Genomic DNA, 19369 nt, shown 5'->3' on the forward strand with positions numbered 1-19369 from the left:
ACCACGAGTGGAACCGGTGACCTCTTGCTTTGCAGGATGACACCCAACCAGCTNTATTTATCTTTAGAGGGGAAGGAGAGAGGGAGAGAAACATCAATGTATGGTTGCCTTTCCTGCGTCCCCTGCTGGGAGTTGGCCTGCAGGGAACCAGCCTGCAACCCAGGCATGTGCCCTGACTGGGAATCGAACCTCCATCCTCTGGTTCGCAGGCCTGTGCTCAATCCACTGAGCTACACCAGCCAGGGCTGAGGGTTTTTTAAAGACTTTATTTACTTTTAGAGAGAGGAGAAGGGAGGGAGAAAGAGAGGAAGAGAAACATTGATGTGAGAAAGAAATGGTTGCCAATTGGTTGCCTCTCGCACACAGTCCAGGCTGCCCTGACCGGGGGCCTGAACTATGATGCAGGCGTGTGCCCTGACCACGAGTGGAACCGGTGACCTCTTGCTTTGCAGGATGACACCCAACCAGCTGAGCCACGCCTGTCAGGGCATGGAAAGAACATGAGTTTTAAAGTCATCCAGTCTTAGATTTGAAACCAGGCTCAACCCTTGTTAGCAGTGTGACTTTGGCCAATTAATTTCACTTCTTTGAGCCTGAGCTTCTTCAATTGCAAAGTAGGGCTAATAAGACATACTTTGAGGAGTTTTATGAGAATGAAATTAGATAAAATATGTCAAACACCACCGCAGTTCCTGGCACACCCCAAGTATTCAGCATAGGTTAGTTTCTAAGGTTATCAGGTTACTTTACGAAGTCCTATTACTCCACAAAAGAGGACAGAAATGACAAGGAACACGACACATTCCTTCCCAGAATTTTTCTAGAATTGAAAATTAGCAGCTTTTACTCAGAGGGAGCATATATTTCTACTTAAGGAGCAAGAAAGCCAGGCCAAGTTTTATTTCACATGTATGCTTTCAAAAAGGGTTTTGACAATTCATTCCCACTGCTCCTGGGACTAGATTTCACTGGCAGCTGAGGAGCTGATGAGTGCCTGACTCGGCCCTTCATCAATACCCGGAGGTTTGAAAGTTTTCTTTTTAAGTGAAATGCTTTTGCCTTGTGCTCACGTCATTGCAAGCTCTGGCAAGAAGGAGTTAGACACGGGCATTATGTCACAGGGACACAAAATGCACTAGCAGCCTCACTGACTTCTGAGAAGAATTTGATTTCACGTGCTTCCTGTGCTAAAAGTCTATTTAANAGGCCAAGTTTTATTTCACACGTATGCTTTCAAAAAGGGTTTTGACAATTCATTCCCACTGCTCCTGGGACTAGATTTCACTGGCAGCTGAGGAGCTGATGAGTGCCTGACTCGGCCCTTCATCAATACCCGGAGGTTTGAAAGTTTTCTTTTTAAGTGAAATGCTTTTGCCTTGTGTTCACGTCATTGCAACCTCTGGCAAGAAGGAGTTAGACACGGGCATTATGTCACAGGGACACAAAATGCACTAGTAGCCTCACTGACTTCTGAGAAGAATTTGATTTCACGTGCTTCCTGTGCTAAAAGTCTATTTAATACAACAGAAATTAGGAGAGCATCATCTGGAAAAAAAAAAAAAAGGCAGCAAACTCAGCCATCCTACCTGGAGCAAACGTTCCTGCTCCTGTTGCCATTTTTCCTGTCGCCTGCGCTCCTCTTCCGGGTCCCACGCCCAGAACTTAAACTGCTTGGAAAATAAAAACATGGTCAGAATCGAGCCATGTCCTCAAGGCCTGGCCAGGGAAAGGGACACAGTTAGCCTACAGGCTGGCACTCGTATGGACACACAGAAGCAGAAGCCTTCATGCATCCTCATGTATCTGTGTTTGCAGCCGCCATTTTTAATCTTAGTCCCTCTTTGGTTTACTTCCAAGAGGCTGATATGATTCTTTGAACCTTTCTGGAGCTAATGAAAACATGAAGTAATTAGCCCCTGGCATGGGCAGGCTTTTGCTTCATTTCTTTTAGAAGTGATTTCTTAAATGTATTCACGCTCTGGTGTGTAAGATACTCATTCTGCACATTGATCCTGGGTCCAAGCAAATTAGAATGCTTATTTCAGCAGAACTGCACTTTGTAAGAAGCGATGCTCGCCACACTGTAGAACTATGCCATCTTTTATACTGCTCTTGCTTCCATACTGGCCTTCTCTGAAATGGGTTATTTAACTCACCACCACCTACCAGTGTCACCTGATGTCCGGGCAATGGGGAGTCCCTGCTCTGGGACCCACACATGTAACAAACATTCAAACCCTAGGCTTTTTTTTTTTTTTTGGTCTTTTAAGAAAGGTTTTTGTCAGGGGAGGGAGGTGGGGATGGCTGGGGTAGGGGGTGGGAGTGGTGGGGGGTAAATGCAGACAACTGTACTTGAACAACAATAAAATAATTTTAAGAAAAGAAAGAAAGGTTTTTGTGAGTTTGGGAACGAGGTCAGTATATGGAAACACAGGGATAAAAATGTGAGTCCCAGTGGGCACCCAGGCCACAGGGTGTATGATTGAGAGAGTCTGGGGGGAAAAGAAATCCCAGTGGGTCCCTGGGAAACCAGCAGAAGGAGGGCTGCTGGGTTTAGATTGGCCTCCCCTACCACCAGGAGTAGGTGCCAAGGCAAATCAGGTTCCCCAATAACTGTACTTCCTACTTCCCCCTGATGGGGTAATTTTGAGAGACACTTAGAACTGCTTGGGAACCTTGAAAAAAAAGTAAGGTGAGGGTGGGGAAGTTGGGGAGAAAGGGGTGAGCCTGGGGTGAGGGGGGTCAGGCAGAATATACCTATCCTGGCTGCCTGGGTAGCTAGACAGAGGCAGTCCGGTCCAAGGTTTAATGGGTCCGGTTACTGCCCAAGATACCTGGGTGACCCCCCTTCCACACTGCCCTGCCCCCCACAGAACCTCATGACATTCAGGCATGTGACCCCAAGGCTGGCATCTCCAGGATGAGAATGCAGGCTGGGCCACAGGTGCTGCTTGATCTATAACTTTATAAATATTTATAACTTTAGTATATTTAGACATATGATTGGAACTCTTGCTGTGGTTCCTGCAAATGTTGGGGTGGCCACGAAACACCCCAGAAAGGAGGGCAGATGAGGTGGGTAAATGTACTTCCTCTATGCCCCTCTTGGGATTCACGCTGCACATCAGCAGACACCCGGCTCCCACAAGTTGTGCAGGGCAAAAACCATCAACTGGATATAACCCAAAGTTTCCCAAATTGTCTTGGATGACCAGAAAATATCACCCAGATGTGAATGCCAGATGGGACATTCTGATGGACAAATGATGTTGGATATTGGCTCTACCGAGCATTTTCCAAAGACTTTCAAGCAGTTGAAATGTTCAGAACCTCAGGAGCATGGCCTTCCTTTGTGTTTGAGGAAAAAGGGTGTGGTTGTGTGAATAAAGCCATTGGGAGCCCAATGGGGAAAAGTCTATTAGTAGGAAAATAAAAGAAACAATCAGGACTTATTTCATTTTCAGATGTCTGGAGGTAGTCATCGCAGGAACCAGTCAAGTACGGGGGAAGCAAATTGGAGGAGGAGGTGCAGGGCAGGGGATTTAAGCTCAGAAGATCATTTGTTAATGAGCAAGAGAGAAAAACAACAAGCATTTTCACAGGAAGATACCAGTGTGATAAACACGAGGGACAGAACAGTGATCATGTTCCTTGGCAATTATTTGCTGAGCACTTAATATGGGCCAGGAGGGGATACCAGCTGGCAAAGAGTCTCAGAAGCGTGGAGCTTACAATGAACTGAGTGTGAGTGTGAGTATGAGTGTGGTATGCGAGGGGTGGGGCTGTATGACCAAATACATAAATGATCACCAGAAGACAGTGGGAAAACCACCATAAAAGAGATATAAGAGGTGCTAGAGAAAGTTGGAGCAGAGAGCATTTAGCCCATGTGCCATTTATAATTTACTTTTTTACAGATCAGTGTCTGCCTTGGTGTTAGGGGCTACTCAAGGGCAAGGAGAGCCCTTTATCCCCCTAAGTATCCCAAGACCTGCCTTCCATAAATATTTGCTGAATAAATGAATGGACTCCATGCTGGGTGATGCATCTCCTCTTCTCTCTCTTTCATAGACCCTGACCCTGTAGCTTAAGGCCACTCCAAGTCTGACCAAAAATGGCAGAGTCTGATGAGGTCAGCATAATCAAACGCATACTTTCTCTTCTCTCTTTTCTTTTCCTTCTTTCTTTTTTGAAAATTCTTTTACTTTTCTATTCTATGAAGGACTATTTATCACCAAAAGAATTTCAAATTTGGGTAGGGATTTCCGGAGAATTCACTTATAATAGGTCAGTAACCTGTCTTTTTCTTGTTCTATTTTCCATAAACAGAAATAAGAATGTTTCTTTTTAGGGTGCTCTTCCTCTCTACCCCTACCTAGGGGGTAGAAGAACAATGTGACATTGATGTTCCCAGGTAACTTAAAATGAGAACTAGTCAGTGCCCTGAATGCCAGCTGGGGGTCCTTCTGGGGTGCCCGGCCCCTGTGGCAGTACCCAGCTGTCCAGGAAGCTCAAGATTCCTCAATTAGCTGAGACACAGCCTCCACAAATGCTGCTATTCCTGGAATGTGCCTGAAGATATCCAAGGTTATGTGACACCTGGGCCTCTTCTCCATTCTTCGCAGGCTCTTAGGAACTCCTAAAGTGAGGCAATTTACTTATAGGTAGGAAGTGGTATTGGCCATGGTGAACCTCTTGGACGAGCCACTGAGGAGGATCTGTTCACATGCTGGGTACAGTGCTAGGGAATTCTGAGTAATTACTTCAGTTAAGGCTCACAACACCCCGAAAGAAAGGTATTATCATCTCATTGTATAATCAAGGAACATGAGCTTCAGAGAAGATACGTAAACCTCCAGGGTCCTACTGTTACTCAGTCTGGAATCAGAAACACAACAGCGGTTACGCGGCTGCATCCACCCAGCTCTGTGCTGCAGCTGATGGTCCCGCAGAGGAATTCTGCAGATCCGCTGGGGACGTCAGAGGGTGGACAAGCGTGACAGTTCAGCACTGCGCACGCGCAGTTTAGACAAGAGCCAGGTCTGCCAACAGTGTGTTCAGACAAAATTGCGCAGCGTGGAATTTGATCGCATCACACGCCTTGACATTTGAATTAGTAAATGCTTCATTGACATAAAAAAGTTGAAAGAGAAATGTATGGTTACTATTACTCAAAGTACCGACTGTGACAAGAGGCGGGGCAAAGATGTCTTGGGTCTCCTAGAAAGAGCGCAGGCGGGGCCCAGCTGCCAACATGCACTGCGCTGAAGTATCGTTCTCATTTAGAAAATGGCTTTGAGTGCTTACAGAAGGAGCACATTTTAATACTAATTCCTATCGTCACATGCATTTTAATTGCTACTTTCACATTTTACTTTTCTGACTCCCCGTTTTGTTTCCAGATCACGACTCCACATAATAACTCACATCTTTGTAATTCACCTGGCAGCATTACACGTGACTTTGTTACTCTTGTACAGTCGATCGTTTGAAGCCCATTTTTGACCGAACCCTCTTTCAGCAAATCCAATACCCTGTAATTAAAATCACACTAAACGTACGACCTTATTCCTTAAAATGAGTTACTTACAGGTGTAGTTGCAGGCGACTTTTCACTGCTTGGAGAATCCGCTGTACAGAAAGAAAGGGAAAAAAGGATCACAATGCGAGTAGCTTCTTACTGTGTTTCTCTTCGATCTTCTTAGTGGAATGTGGCTCCCGTGTCAGCTTCAGACCATTTTTTGTAAGCCAAGAGCATTAGAAAATTTTCAGAAAGCAGACCCCTGAAGCAGCTGGTACCCATCACCAAAAGTAGTCACAACCAGTGTCATATGGTTGAACACATCAATTAGCGCCAAGTACTAGACTAGAGGAAGGAAGCAAAGTCTATTCCTACAAGTGCTGGTTTTTAATGCATCTTGCATTCTGGCTTGATTGACAGTTCCCTCCCTGTCTGACATGGAGAAGTATCATACAGAGAGGCCAGATGTCACCCAGGAAGTAAAGAGAGTGACACAGTTAACAAGAGAACCATGTTCCTGGTAAACGCTTCTAATCTCTGTTTTTTTTTTTAAGAGGACAATAATAAAGAATATTATTATTTCTTTGGATTTTCAAAATCAAAGTAAACTTCTGGGAATTTCTCCCCAATTTTAGTATAACTGGTACTGGTATCAAAGAACCAGCTCTTTGCTAACTGTGTGCCAGAAACAAGCATTTTTTTTTCTGAAATCAGGAGTGAAGAAAAATCCCAAACATTATTGGTTGCCGGCAACATGGATTTTTGCACAAAAGGAAGACAGCTAGCCAGTACGCATTTTACCTGACTGGGAGAAAAACTGGGAGCGTCGCCAAGAGTTCTGAACTCTAAGCGGAACACTGGCAGTGCCAGGAGACTCTAGATCAGGTGGCAGAACAGAACAAACAGAAAATCATGAAAACGAGGCTGAGTTACATAGAACCACGCTCTCATGTCCCAGGTCTGGCTATACAAGAACTGAGAGTGGAAGAATCTAGGCTGTAAAATATCTCAACAAAACTCATCCAAAACCTGAAGACATGGACGAAAGTCAAGAGAAATGAAACAGTTTGTGCTGTTGTCTGTCTTTGTTGGTGTTAGGTGAAATTTGATAGGCTCACATCTAATGGTGATACGGTTAAAATGTTGCATCTCAAAATAATAAGATGATACACTGTAAAAGAGCAAAACGCACACTTTGCATTGCTTTTGAAGAACACTACAAAAATGTAAAGCAGCCGAGATGAGTTCAGCCGTTATTTTGTATGCTTTATAAAGGTTAAGTACGGAAGTCTGTGGCAGAAGTTAGACTTGGAGAACCAAACAGTGTGCATGTCTATGTGTCATATGATGGAATCAAGCAGACACAGGAGCTCCTTCGCATCCTTAAACCAGCGCCACACCTATCTGCCATCATTCTCAGTGCAAATAGAGACACCAGGTGTTGAGACGTGCACATATTTTCCTGAAGCACCCATTTGAGATATCTTTCTACTGTCGGGAGACAGCTGAGAAAAGGAAATCTGTGAACTTTAAGTGTATATTATGCAGGTTTTCAGAGTATTTAAAGACTGTTCGTGCACGTGTGTATGTTTAAGGGAAGCCGTGGAACACTGAAAGGACCCAGCAGCAGAACAGATGGTGGCTCGCAGGACCCATCTATGAACAGATGGCCCTATGGCACTGGGGCAGCCAGCACTGTCTAGAGGAAGGAGTATTGAGTATGGCTCCAAGATTCCCTGTCCTAAACCTACAGATCCTCTGGGCTTCATGCGCAACCTCAGACTAGTCACTTAAAGGTGCACTGACTTTTTGTATCTGAGCCAAGTCCTAAACTTTCTCTGTCCCTCCAATTAAAGACAAATCATATCTTTCAAGGGTACATTTATTAGAGGCCTTTTGCTTCTTGAAAGATAGGAATTTATACACTCCAAATGAGTATTATTGTTTTTGTATGTCTGTCTGAGATGTCTTTGGAGCACAATTTAAACGTAAAAGGTATATTTCAAGTCAGTGTTTTCCTGAGTGTGGTCCCTGGATCTGTGGACCACATCCCAACTTCTCAGCATCCCACTGGGAAATTGTTGGAAATGTAAATACGGTGGCCCCACCCCAGACAAATTCAGTGAAATGGTGGGGGTGGGAGTGAGGACTGGGGGAGGGGGTAGGGGGTAGCCATCTGTGCTTTAACCCATTCCACCCAGGTCATTGGTATACACTCAAGTTTGAAAATTATTGCTTAAAGCCCTAGCTCCACAGTATAAACATTTTTATTGTAAGGAAAACATTTAGAATAGTTCACTTCTGCCTGGCATTTTGCTCTGTACTTCTATTACCACTATTCTAATATCTGCTTGATTATTATTAGTGCTTATTCTGATGCAGGGGCTGAGCTAAACTTTGTGTTGTTGTTTATCTCATTTAATCCTTCCAATGCCCTTATTGGACTGGTGCTATTATTATTTCCAGTTTACGGGTGACGAGGAGAGATGAGGGAGAGTCTGGTGGGTAAGAACTAGATGAGTAAGAATTCGAGCCCAGGTGTTCTGTCTCCAGAGCCTCAACTGTAACTGCAGCTTCCAGGAACCAGAGTACGGCCCAGGGGTGTGCATGTCAAACACAATGTTATCCTGAAGAACGACTTCTGAAATGCTCTACTGCTACCAAATTTTATTTTTCCATCACTCAATTTAGATGTTGCATGAAGTCCCTTATTCAATAGCACATTTTACAATCAAAATGCCTTACAAAGGACAATGGAATGTAAAAATAAATAGAAGACCAGAAAGCTAATTAATATGGCTTAACATATATCTATTTCCTGTCTACATTACTTATCTACACAATTACAAAGTGCTAGAAATAGGGCGGAATTTAAATTTGTCTGAATGTGACTGGTTGCTGGCCCCATTGGAAGACTATTTTTGTCAATTTCCTTCAAAGCTGCAGGGCCGAAAATTCTAAAACAAATGTTTTGAAGAGAGTATTGCACTTGCTTCCTTAGTAAGTAGCTAATGCTCCTTGGTGCATCTACCAATCGAATTCCCTTCCAAGTACTTCCAGTTATGTAGAGAAAGCCCAACTTATCTCGTAGACATCAACAAAGGGTAACGGAAGTCAGCTCAGATTCTGCCCCAGATAGCTAGCTGACCATCCTTCAAAGAAAAGTAAAAATCAATCTCCAACCACGGTGTACCTGTACCATCCTCTCTTCACTAAGGCTGATGAGTGTGTAAAATGCCCCAGGGAAAGTACATTAAAAAAAGGAAAACAAGAAACCTTACAGTTTTTGCCTCCTAAACTCTGACTGTTTTCCTATCTAGAGAGAGAGCTCACATTGGTGAACCCAGTGACTGGTTTTGAAGAACCGTCTCTATAGGTCATGGTCTTCTCTGGACCCGCCCCGCATCGTCCACATCCCCCAGGCTCTTTTTGGTGTGGCTGTAGGTGCCTTGGTTTCTCGCAGGATAAAAGGATTCAAGTTGGGGTCTTAAAGAGTACAGAGGTAAATTCACAACCTATACGTGTGCCTAAAGGTACTCAGGAGTCTGCAGTGGGTAGTGTCGTTTAAAGACCTCCACAGGCCCTAAACACCTGTATTTCTAGAGGCCACCCTTCCATATATTACATAGAACATAAGAAACATATTAAAATATATCCTTAGCATATATATGTACATATCTACATGTATATATGTATATACATATACCTATTCTTGTTATAAAACTTTTTGGAAAGATTGAAGTTTTTGGTTATGGGCAATACATTTAATCTATGAATGGGAAAGATTCCTCAGTGCACACCCAGTAGTCACTCTGAAGTAAGAAGGTCTGACTTTCTTAGTTAGCAATTAATGTTAATTAGCAATTAATGAGTTGATATGATATAAAGATGATAAACCTTTTGTTAAAGTTATTGATTTTATATTTTGTATTTCTAAAAGCATTTTGGAGCCAATAAAATTATTTTAAGGTATCAAACACTTGTGTAGGCCTTATTGTGCCCATAGTGGCTGGATGACAAAATGGCCTTGGCAGCTGGGGTTCCTGGCTGGAACTTCCAGCCCAGAAGTCCGTTCTGCAAGTTAGTAATTCAGCCGTCAAGGACTCTGGCCAACACCATGGCTAAAGGGACTTCAAGATGAAGGAGGTAATCTTCCTTCATATTAGAGAATATTTTACTACAGACGGGCCCAGGAGAACATGCAGAACTAAAAAGAAAACATTTCCATCTCTTTACCTTGAGAATTGAGATTTGGCAAATGTAACTGGCTGGTTTCAGGCATTTTGTCCAGAAATGGAAACGTCAGGGTTGCTTCTGGTTCTGGAGATTTTGGCTTTACCACCTGGATCATGAGCAACAGACACAAACATGGCAAGTACTGTCTGTTAATAAACATATGGGTGAAATCAAACTAAAGAGTTCATGGCTATTGCATAAGTCAATAAGCCTCAACATTTAACCTTTAAATGGAGAATTTCCCCCATGGTCCTATCCCTCTTTGTATTCTTCTCCTGTAACGTAGAGGTCAATTTTTCAGAGAAACCAAGGAGAGCGTAAAGATTTGATGATCACTTTTCTCTAAATCTGGAAGACAGAATTCCGTCTTCAGAATTATACACCACTCTGTCCCATTTTCTCATTGATCGATCACATATTCTCCTCCTGATAATACATTATACTGAATTTATAGTATCAGGGTGTGAGATGTTCCATGTAGATTTAAAATATTTTACTATGCAAGTATTAAATACTAAAATAATATTACCTTCTAATGGACACCAGTCTTGAGATACTACACACCTCTCCCAACAAATTTATGCAAAGTACATTAAAGATAATACACTTTGCCTGTTGACATAAAAGCATTATTTATCATAAATAGCCATTACCAAGCTGTACCATAGCAATGGTGTCTTTTGGGGATTTTTGAGGCATGTTAGATTACTTGTCCTATAGTAAATAGTTCACAAATTACGGGCTTTGCAAATTCTTATGTTTGCTTTGTAAAAATAGAATTTTCTTATTATTGCTATTTAATTATGTTTTGACTTTCCTTAATCTTAATGGCCTTTGGTAGAAGCAACTTCTATCTGATTTGTTGTTTCTCATCAACTGATTGCCGAAAGACCAGATCACCAAACTAATGTCTAAAATGAACATCAGTGGACTCCGAGCACAGATCTGAATGAGGAGCAGGGCTATATCAGTTCACATCCTTCAGCTGCCCACAGGACCTCCTCTCATTCACTCTGACTGGCGGCTGTGTTCCCCACAAATTAATCCGATAGTCAATAAGGCAAACGAGGTTGCAGAGAGAGTACTTGTTTCATCATACGTGGATCTATGATTTGGTCCTCAGGATGATTTAATGTCTAGAATTTCTTCTTGGTAGGATATTATTTTTCCTGAAGAAAATACAGTCACTCACTTCATTCTGCATTATAGAGGTCAACCAGATGTCCCAATGAACTTAAGCGCTAATTAAACATGCAGCAACGTGACAACCCTCCCCTCTGGACCTCATACCATTTCCTTTATACTCGAGTCTGATAAAAACATGTTTCAGATAAGGCCCAGTTGTAAATGAAACAGGTCACAGTCAGCAGAAGTGCTCAAAGTGACCACTGTATGAAAAGGTCAATTTGTGTGCACGGCACTCGGCCACACCCTCGAGTGAAGTCAGAAAAGCTGTCGAGACCACAGTGCTCACCTACAGCAGGGAAAGGAGAGAAGGCAGAAATTCACGTGGTGTGAGAAAAGCAGTGAGCTCAAAGACCCACTATTACATTTCCTGATCAGCTAGTGGAAATTCTTAGCCTGGAGGCCACAGGACAGAATTCGGGAGCCGTATGTACTTAGTACCACCTGATACCAAGGAAAACTGTGTAATTCTGTATATTTTATACTTTAAAAATATTATTCTGAGAACAAGGTTTACCAGATGGCCAGTGGTCCAACGCCATTTTGCATGAGCCCACATACAAGCACGCACACCATGAAGAATCCCTGAAAACAACTTTTTCCCATAGAGTCGATGTGACACCGGGGATCCAAAGGTGGATCACAGATGAGGTATGCAGATGAGGTATGCAGATGAACACATTTTAGTGATGGCACTCATTCTGTTTGATTAAAAAAAGTTCTAGCAAGAAATAGAGTTTTCCTTTCAGTTTAGATTTAAATGGAAGAAAAAGTCAATTTGGACAAATGATAAACAATGGTTACAAGTGTAACACAGATAAGGCAAAACCTGCAAAGATAGGGAAGTCTGCCTGTCCCCAGTGTTTTTTCTACAGCCTAGTTCCTCTCCTCAGACCCCCAGAGCACTCTTTACTTCTCTGTGTATGAAAATGGGCAGCAGCTAGAGTTTGACATTTCCAAAAAGCATAAGGTAACAGGCATTTTTGAGGTCCTACGAAGACATAGCACTCTCACCTCCCGAAGGCCAGGGTCGTATCCTGTTCACTGGTGAATATCCAGCGTCAAATACAGTGCCCAGCATGGAGTAGGTGCACAGCCATTATTTATGGACTAAACGATGGGTGAATCAGATGTAGAAGTGGTCAATTTTTTATTGTAAAGTCAGATCCAAGTTTAGGGCTACTTTTAAAAGTTGAAATATCACCACATGCAGAGTAGGACACCCACACGCAGCTCAGCGGTCCTCTCTGCTGGTGGCATGCTGGAATCACATGGGGAGCTATTAAAAATACAAATGACTAGGCCCTGCCCCCTGAAATTCTGATTTATTTGAGCTGGACTGTGCTTGGTGTATTTTTAAATTCTAAGAGGTAGCCAAGATTGAGAACAATTGGTATAAAACATGAAGACCTTTGGACTCTATGCCTAGAAACAAACCAAATGATTAGGAAAAGGATGAGACTCCAAACAAGGAAGAAATTTAATCAGAACAAGATGTTAAAACTCATTATATCAGCACAACAGGTTTCTAGTTTCGTTGTTGCTATAATCTAGAGGCATCAGAAATATGCTGCTACAAGTAGTTAACTATGGTAAAGAGAATCGCAAGCTCATACTCATATACAACAGACCATAACTTAACTGCAAAGCTCTATAACTTATATGAATATTGCATTAAAAATATATACAAGTATTTATAATTAAAAATTCTTTCAAGTAAAATTTAAAGTATGTGGAAAAAATATATATACATATATAATAATTACTAATAGAAAGGTAAGTTTCAAGGACTTTTTCTCACTGTTGCTCTATGTTTGCTTATTTATATATCATTTTAAAATGTACATATATTACTTGATAGATTTGTTACATATTTATGTATATATTACTATAAATATAAATTTTAAAAATATCTAGCTATAGACTGAATGTGTGTGGCCCCGCCCAAATTCCTAGGTTGAAATCCTAACCCCCAAGGCGATGGTGTTCCAAGGGTGGGGTGATCAGGTCATGAGGGCAGAACCCTCAGGAGGGGGATTAGTGTCCTTACAAAAGAGACTCCAGAGAGCTCCCTGCCCCTTCTGTTAAGCGAGGACACAGTCAGAAGATGTCCATCTGTGAACGAGGAAGGGGATTCCCACCAGAACCCAAAGCTGCCTTGACCCTGGACCTCCCAGCCTCTAGCACTGCGAGAGATGAATGTTACTCATTTATAAGCCACCCAGTCTATGGCATTCTGTTAGAGCAGCTCCAGTGGACAAATACATCTTCCCATATGTATTTAAATTATTTATAATGAACATGGAGTACATTTGCATTTAGGAAAACAATACAGGTTAAAGAGAGAAAAAAGACAGGAAGGAAAGAAAGATCTGCATTAGGGACAAGGGCCACAGCAGCAGCCAGCTGACATACGAGGCCACACTAATTTAACTGCTTTAACCCACTTTGTAATTCACCTTTTGTGACAGCACCAACTCCACCTTCCCACTCATTTCATTCTCTGGTGTCTTCGGTGTCTTCGGGTCGTCTTCTCCTGGCACATCATTCTTCACCTTGGGGCTGGAGGAGAGCTCCACCAAGGCCACAGTTGGGCTGGATCGAGTCACCGTTGCTGTAAAATGCTGCGGCTCTGAAATGGAGTCATATCCAGAGACTTAAAGAAGTGGGATTACTGTGTGATGAGATGTATAAAAGAACCTAAGATGCTAGAATTCTCTAGGCTTTTTCATACTATTTTTAAAAATTAAGCACATATAATTTTCTCCCCTCTGGACCCTGTCAGCCTGTTCTGAAATTGAGTGTCATTGGTCATATTTTGCTTGCCTGTAGGTGAGAAAATCATAGGGGAAAAGGGGATGGACTCACGTGAACAAGTATAAAGGACCCATGGACAATAACTAAGGGTGGGGGCAGAAATGGGAGGGAGGCGGGGAGCACGGGGGCGGGGGGCGGGCAGGGTTGGGAATATAAGACAGAAAGCTGTACTTGAACAAGAATTAAATTAAAAAATTATTTAAAAATATACAAATAAATAAATAAAATTTAAATGAAAAATAAATAAATAAAAATAAAAATTAAGCACATATAACACATCAAAGAACCCCAGTGTCAAAAACTTAAGCTCCTAACAAGACTCAGAGCTGGCGTGTGAGTGACACTACAGGAAACAAAATGCCGACACGAAACGCTGTGATAGGTGGGTTGGATGGACGAACACCTCCATGTGATTTCCATCCGGAGGCTGAGTGGCAGCCTGACCCTCCTTCCCCTTGTGTCTATGTCCTTTTTCATCCTCACGTCTCCGTGACTGAGTGTGGGAAGGACTGCATGGAACACAGAACGCATGGGAAGCCGAGTGCTCTCTGATACGCAGAGGAAGAACTGGGTACCCTCTAGAGTGTGGGGGAGTCTCCACCCGAGGGGGCATATCGAGATGAGGAGGGGTTTGAATTTTTTAGTAATGGCATTTAATTTATTCTAACAGGTCATTTAAAAATGCCTTGGAATTGGAAGAGGGTGAGAGACTTTTATGCTTATCAAGAGAGGAGGTGTGTTATAAATATTGATAAACATTAATTCAGGAAACAGTAGGCTTCTTCATGCTCACTGTCCCCATTATTCTTTCAAACTATTCAACAGCTATATTATTTCAGTGTCTATTTTGTGATATATTTCTTATCTAGATCTATATTGTTGTTACTATAGGTTAAAACATGGCCCTCAGTTATTATCATTATTTATTTGGGTAATATAATCTTATTTATGATGATGGAGATTAAAAAAATCAAAACAAAGCCAGGTAAACCAATCAGAATTTCCCTAGAAGCCTCTAGGTGGCGGCACAACCCCACCAGTTTTAGAATTTCATTTCCTTTGTGTTGCTCAGGAGCAATTCTCGAGTCTATTTCCATTCTATCAATATCTTAAGAGTTATCATGATTTACAGAACCTTAAATCTAGCCTGTTAGGAAACAAACCTGAGGAGGCAAGTTCTGTATTCCCTTTGTATGGTTTTCCGCCATCAATCTTATCTTCTTGACTGTTCAAGTCAATATCCTCAGTGGTTGCCTGAAAAAAAGATTTTTATGTCTTCTTGAATAAATAACTCCTTGGAAGGTTCTATAAAGTAAAGGATTTCTTTCTTTCTTTTTTTCAAATAGGACTATTTAGGCCAACAAGGTGAGCTGCCTATAGGAATTCACTCTTCTGTATTTCTTAGGCAGGTTTACGGTGAAGGGCGGGCTTTGCTGGAAGCAGACGTCCTGTGCAGGAGGGAAGAGATGCTGAAGCCCACACCCACTAGCCACCTGCCCACACCCTCTGGCTGCCTCAGAGGCCCACGCCCATTTTGTCCTTCCTTTCACCACCGAATTTTCAAAATCATAGTTACCCCTGCCCACTTGCTTCCAAAGGCCATTAAAGGTGGCTTAGGGTCATATCAACAGTGAGGAAATTTTTTGCTCTTGTTAAGATTACAAGTAATTTCCCAGTTGCTTGCCTTCAGCATAGACGCCTGTGGCTCTTAGCATTGTGGAGTTTATTCCTGATGTTCCCTTCCTTCCTGGGCTCTCAACAACTCTATTACCCAAGTTCTGATATTCTCGTTCATGTTCTCTCTCTGGACTTCTACCAGTTCTTATTTATTTTCTTTTCACAAAAATACAGGTGACTCCTAAAAACTCCGAACTATTTTTCTCCACCTGTGCTGGGTCACCCTCAAATGTATAATAGTGATTATTCCCAGGGTTTCACCCCTATGTTCTTTTTCCATTTATGACTTGTACTTTCATCTCCTAACCCCTAGAGTCCACCAAAGCTCCAGTTGGGCCGACCTGCCATCATCGTCATGGCCAATGGCTCACACTCAACCACTAAATATTGCCCTTGGACAAGCCTCTCTTCCAAACCCAGTGCTTTCTGTCCTGGCATGAATTCCACCCAGCACACAAATTAAACTTTGAAGTGTTTCCTGACTCAGACCTCCTGAGTGCCCATCATCCGCCAAGTCCTGCCAAGGCTCTAACACCACAGTTTTGGTAGCTGTCTCTTTCTGTTTTTATAGCTATGCTGAACTTTGCCTTTACTCCCTTGTTCTCCCACAAAGTTGGGGTCTTGCTGTGGAATGCCCTTGACCCATCACCATGACGTCCATCTCTCTCAGCAGCACCTTGAGTGCACCGGTTTGATGCCTGATGGAATTTATGACCAAAAAAAAAAAATGTGGAACAACCTAAATGTCCAACAATTGAGGAGTGGCTGAATTAATTACTACTGTGTGTTCAAAACAGGAAATATCATGCCATCATAAAGGGGTGTTGAACAATAGTTAATGATACATGAAAATATTTACTGTCTAATGTTAAGTTAAAAAATGTAAACTCTATATTCAGTATGATGCCTACATATAGAAGATTTTATATATGCCATATGAATGCATACATATTTCTATTAATACATATATAAGACAGTAAGGAAACATTAAAATGTTACTAGTGATTTTTTTAATGTGCTTAAATTTTGGATGACTTTTTCAAATAAATTTTCTGTGTTCCAAAATGTTCTATAATGACTACATATTGCTTCTATAATCATAAAATAAAATCAATGCACTTCTACGTTATCTTTGGTTGGGAGCCAACTGACTCGAGTGAATTCCAAAATTCCCCCACTGATATTACAGCATTTGCACGATATAAGTAAATGACAGTTGAATGAAATACTTGCTAAAATATACCTTCCAAACCAAAGAGGACAAGTTAATGATTGTCATGTTTGTTAGTAATAGTGTTTTATTATAAAAGGCTAATGTTGAAATTGTAAAGTGTGAATAAAATGTTTTATAAATCTTAAAAGGTTTTAAGATAAGGGCTAGAATTGGTTTCAGAGAAGGAACTATTAGATACTTTATAAAATATCCCCATGGGATCTCAAGAAGCTATGGATTTATTGATCTCTCATAAGTATATACCTTTTACCCATAAATCAAATTTTGCCTTTCAAGTAACCAAAATAAAAGTTCTTTAAAGATAACACATTGGGTCCTGACCAGTGTGGCTCAGTTGGTTGGAGGATCATCCCATAACCTGAAAGGCTGTGGGTTTCATTCTTGGTCAGGGCACATGCCTAGGTTGTGGGTTCAGTCCCTGGCAGGGGTGCTTATGAGAAGGCAACCAGTCTCTCTCTTTCTCCTTCCCTTACCCTCTCTCATGTGGGCATGTCCTCAAGTGAAGATAAAAAAAGTTAATGTGTTGGTGGAGATGGTCATTTTTTTTTAAAGTAAAACTTTATGCAAGGATGAAAGTATGGTTTAACATATGTAAATTAATAAATGTGATATACCATATTAATAGAATGAAAGATAAAAATCATATGATCGTTTCAATAGATATAGAAAAGGCATTTGAGAAAATTTAATATCCTTTCATCTAAAAACTCTCAACAAATTANTCATAAAATAAAATCAATGCACTTCTACGTTATCTTTGGTTGGGAGCCAACTGACTCGAGTGAATTCCAAAATTCCCCCACTGATATTACAGCATTTGCACGATATAAGTAAATGACAGTTGAATGAAATACTTGCTAAAATATACCTTCCAAACCAAAGAGGACAAGTTAATGATTGTCATGTTTGTTAGTAATAGTGTTTTATTATAAAAGGCTAATGTTGAAATTGTAAAGTGTGAATAAAATGTTTTATAAATCTTAAAAGGTTTTAAGATAAGGGCTAGAATTGGTTTCAGAGAAGGAACTATTAGATACTTTATAAAATATCCCCATGGGATCTCAAGAAGCTATGGATTTATTGATCTCTCATAAGTATATACCTTTTTCCCATAAATCAAATTTTGCCTTTCAAGTAACCAAAATAAAAGTTCTTTAAAGATAACACATTGGGTCCTGACCAGTGTGGCTCAGTTGGTTGGAGGATCACCCCATAACCTGAAAGGCTATGGGTTTCATCCTTGGTCAGGCCACATGCCTAGGTTGTGGGTTCGGTCCCTGGTAGGGGTGCTTATGAGAAGGCAACCAGTCTCTCTCTTTCTCCTTCCCTTACCCTCTCTCATGTGGGCATGTCCTCAAGTGAAGATAAAAAAAGTTAATGCATTGGTGGAGACGGTCATTATTTTTTTAAAAAGTAAAACTTTATGCAAGGATGAAAGTATGGTTCAACATATGTAAATTAATAAATGTGATATACCATATTAATAGAATGAAAGATAAAAATCATATGATCGTTTCAATAGATATAGAAAAGGCATTTGACAAAATTTAATATCCTTTCATCTAAAAACTCTCAACAAATTAGGTATAGAAGAATGTTCCTAAGTATTACAAATATACCTGAACATCACAAGCTCACAACTAACATAATACTTAATGATGAAAAGCTAGAAGCTTTTTCTCTAAAATCAGAAACACGACAAGGGTGCCCATTCTCACAACTTCTATTCAACATAGTACTGGAAGAATTAGCCAGAGCAATAGGCAAAATAAATTTTAAAAAATTATAAATAAATAAAATGCATTCGAATTGGAAAGGAAGAAGTAAAATTGTTTTTGTTTGTAGTGGACATAATCTTATATAAAGAAAACCCTAAAGACTCCACCTCCCAAAAGAAACCTATTAAAACAAGTAAATGAATTAAGTTACAGGATATAAAATCAATACATAAATATCTAGAAAAGAAATTAAGGAAACAATCCCATTTACAATAGCATCAAAGAGAATAAAATACTTAGGAGCAAATTTAACAAGGGAGGTCGAAGATTTGTATAATGAAACTATAAAACATCGATGAAAGAAATTGAAAAAAACACAAAAAAATGAAAAGTATCCTGTGTTCATTTATTGGACAAATTAATATTGTTAAATGTTCAAACTACTCAAAAACAATCTATAGATTCAGTGCAATCCCTATCAAAATTCCAATGGTATTTGTCACAGAATTAGACAAAAGAAATCTACAATTACAAAAGACCTCAAATCGGTAAAGCAAGAAGAACAAAGCTGGAGACACCACAGCTCCTGACTTCAAACTATGTTATCAAGCTATAGTAACCAACACAGCATAGCACTAGTATAAAAACAGACACACAGGTCAATAGAATAGAACAGAACAGAAAGTAGGATGGTAGTGACCAGAGGCTGGGGTATAGGAAAAAAGGGGAGCAAAGAAGTAGAACGGTGATTGTCAGGGTCTGAGGAAAGAGGTGGGAGTCATTTTTAAGGGTTAGAGAATTTCCGGGTATAAGATGAAAAGAGGAGACTTCCACCAAGATGGAGGCATAGGTGGAAACACTGTGCCTTCTCCCACAACCAAGTTTGAATACAACAAAGGTTTGGAGAAACAGAGACACAACCAAAGGACAGAAAATTGAATTATACGGAAGTCCGACTACATCTAACCGTTCAACGGGGAC

At 40.9% G+C, this 19369-nt stretch overlaps 1 protein-coding gene across 18 annotated transcripts in view; it reads right to left on the bottom strand.

The window, feature by feature from the left end:
- The window catches only part of LIMCH1 (LIM and calponin homology domains 1), a 325311-nt gene that overhangs the window by 21874 nt on the left and 284068 nt on the right, over window positions 1-19369 (bottom strand). For 11 of the 18 annotated variants that reach the window (XM_037064259.1, XM_037064245.1, XM_037064243.1 and 8 more), the window contains 5 exons: window positions 14923-15013; window positions 13402-13574; window positions 9758-9863; window positions 5591-5631; window positions 1587-1667 (listed from right to left, as the gene is read on the bottom strand). In XM_037064259.1, the coding sequence (XP_036920154.1) occupies window positions 1587-1667; window positions 5591-5631; window positions 9758-9863; window positions 13402-13574; window positions 14923-15013 (492 nt within the window). Of the gene's footprint in view, window positions 1-1586; window positions 1671-5590; window positions 5632-6322; window positions 6398-9757; window positions 9864-13401; window positions 13575-14922; window positions 15014-19369 lie in introns of all 18 variants that reach the window. The other 7 variants (XM_037064248.1, XM_037064242.1, XM_037064256.1 and 4 more) reach the window with 4 other exon arrangements.

This window comes from Sturnira hondurensis, unplaced genomic scaffold, assembly GCF_014824575.4.
Source record: "Sturnira hondurensis isolate 20B ecotype Veracruz unplaced genomic scaffold, ASM1482457v3 Scaffold0015056, whole genome shotgun sequence".
Classification (NCBI taxonomy): Eukaryota; Metazoa; Chordata; class Mammalia; order Chiroptera; family Phyllostomidae; genus Sturnira; species Sturnira hondurensis.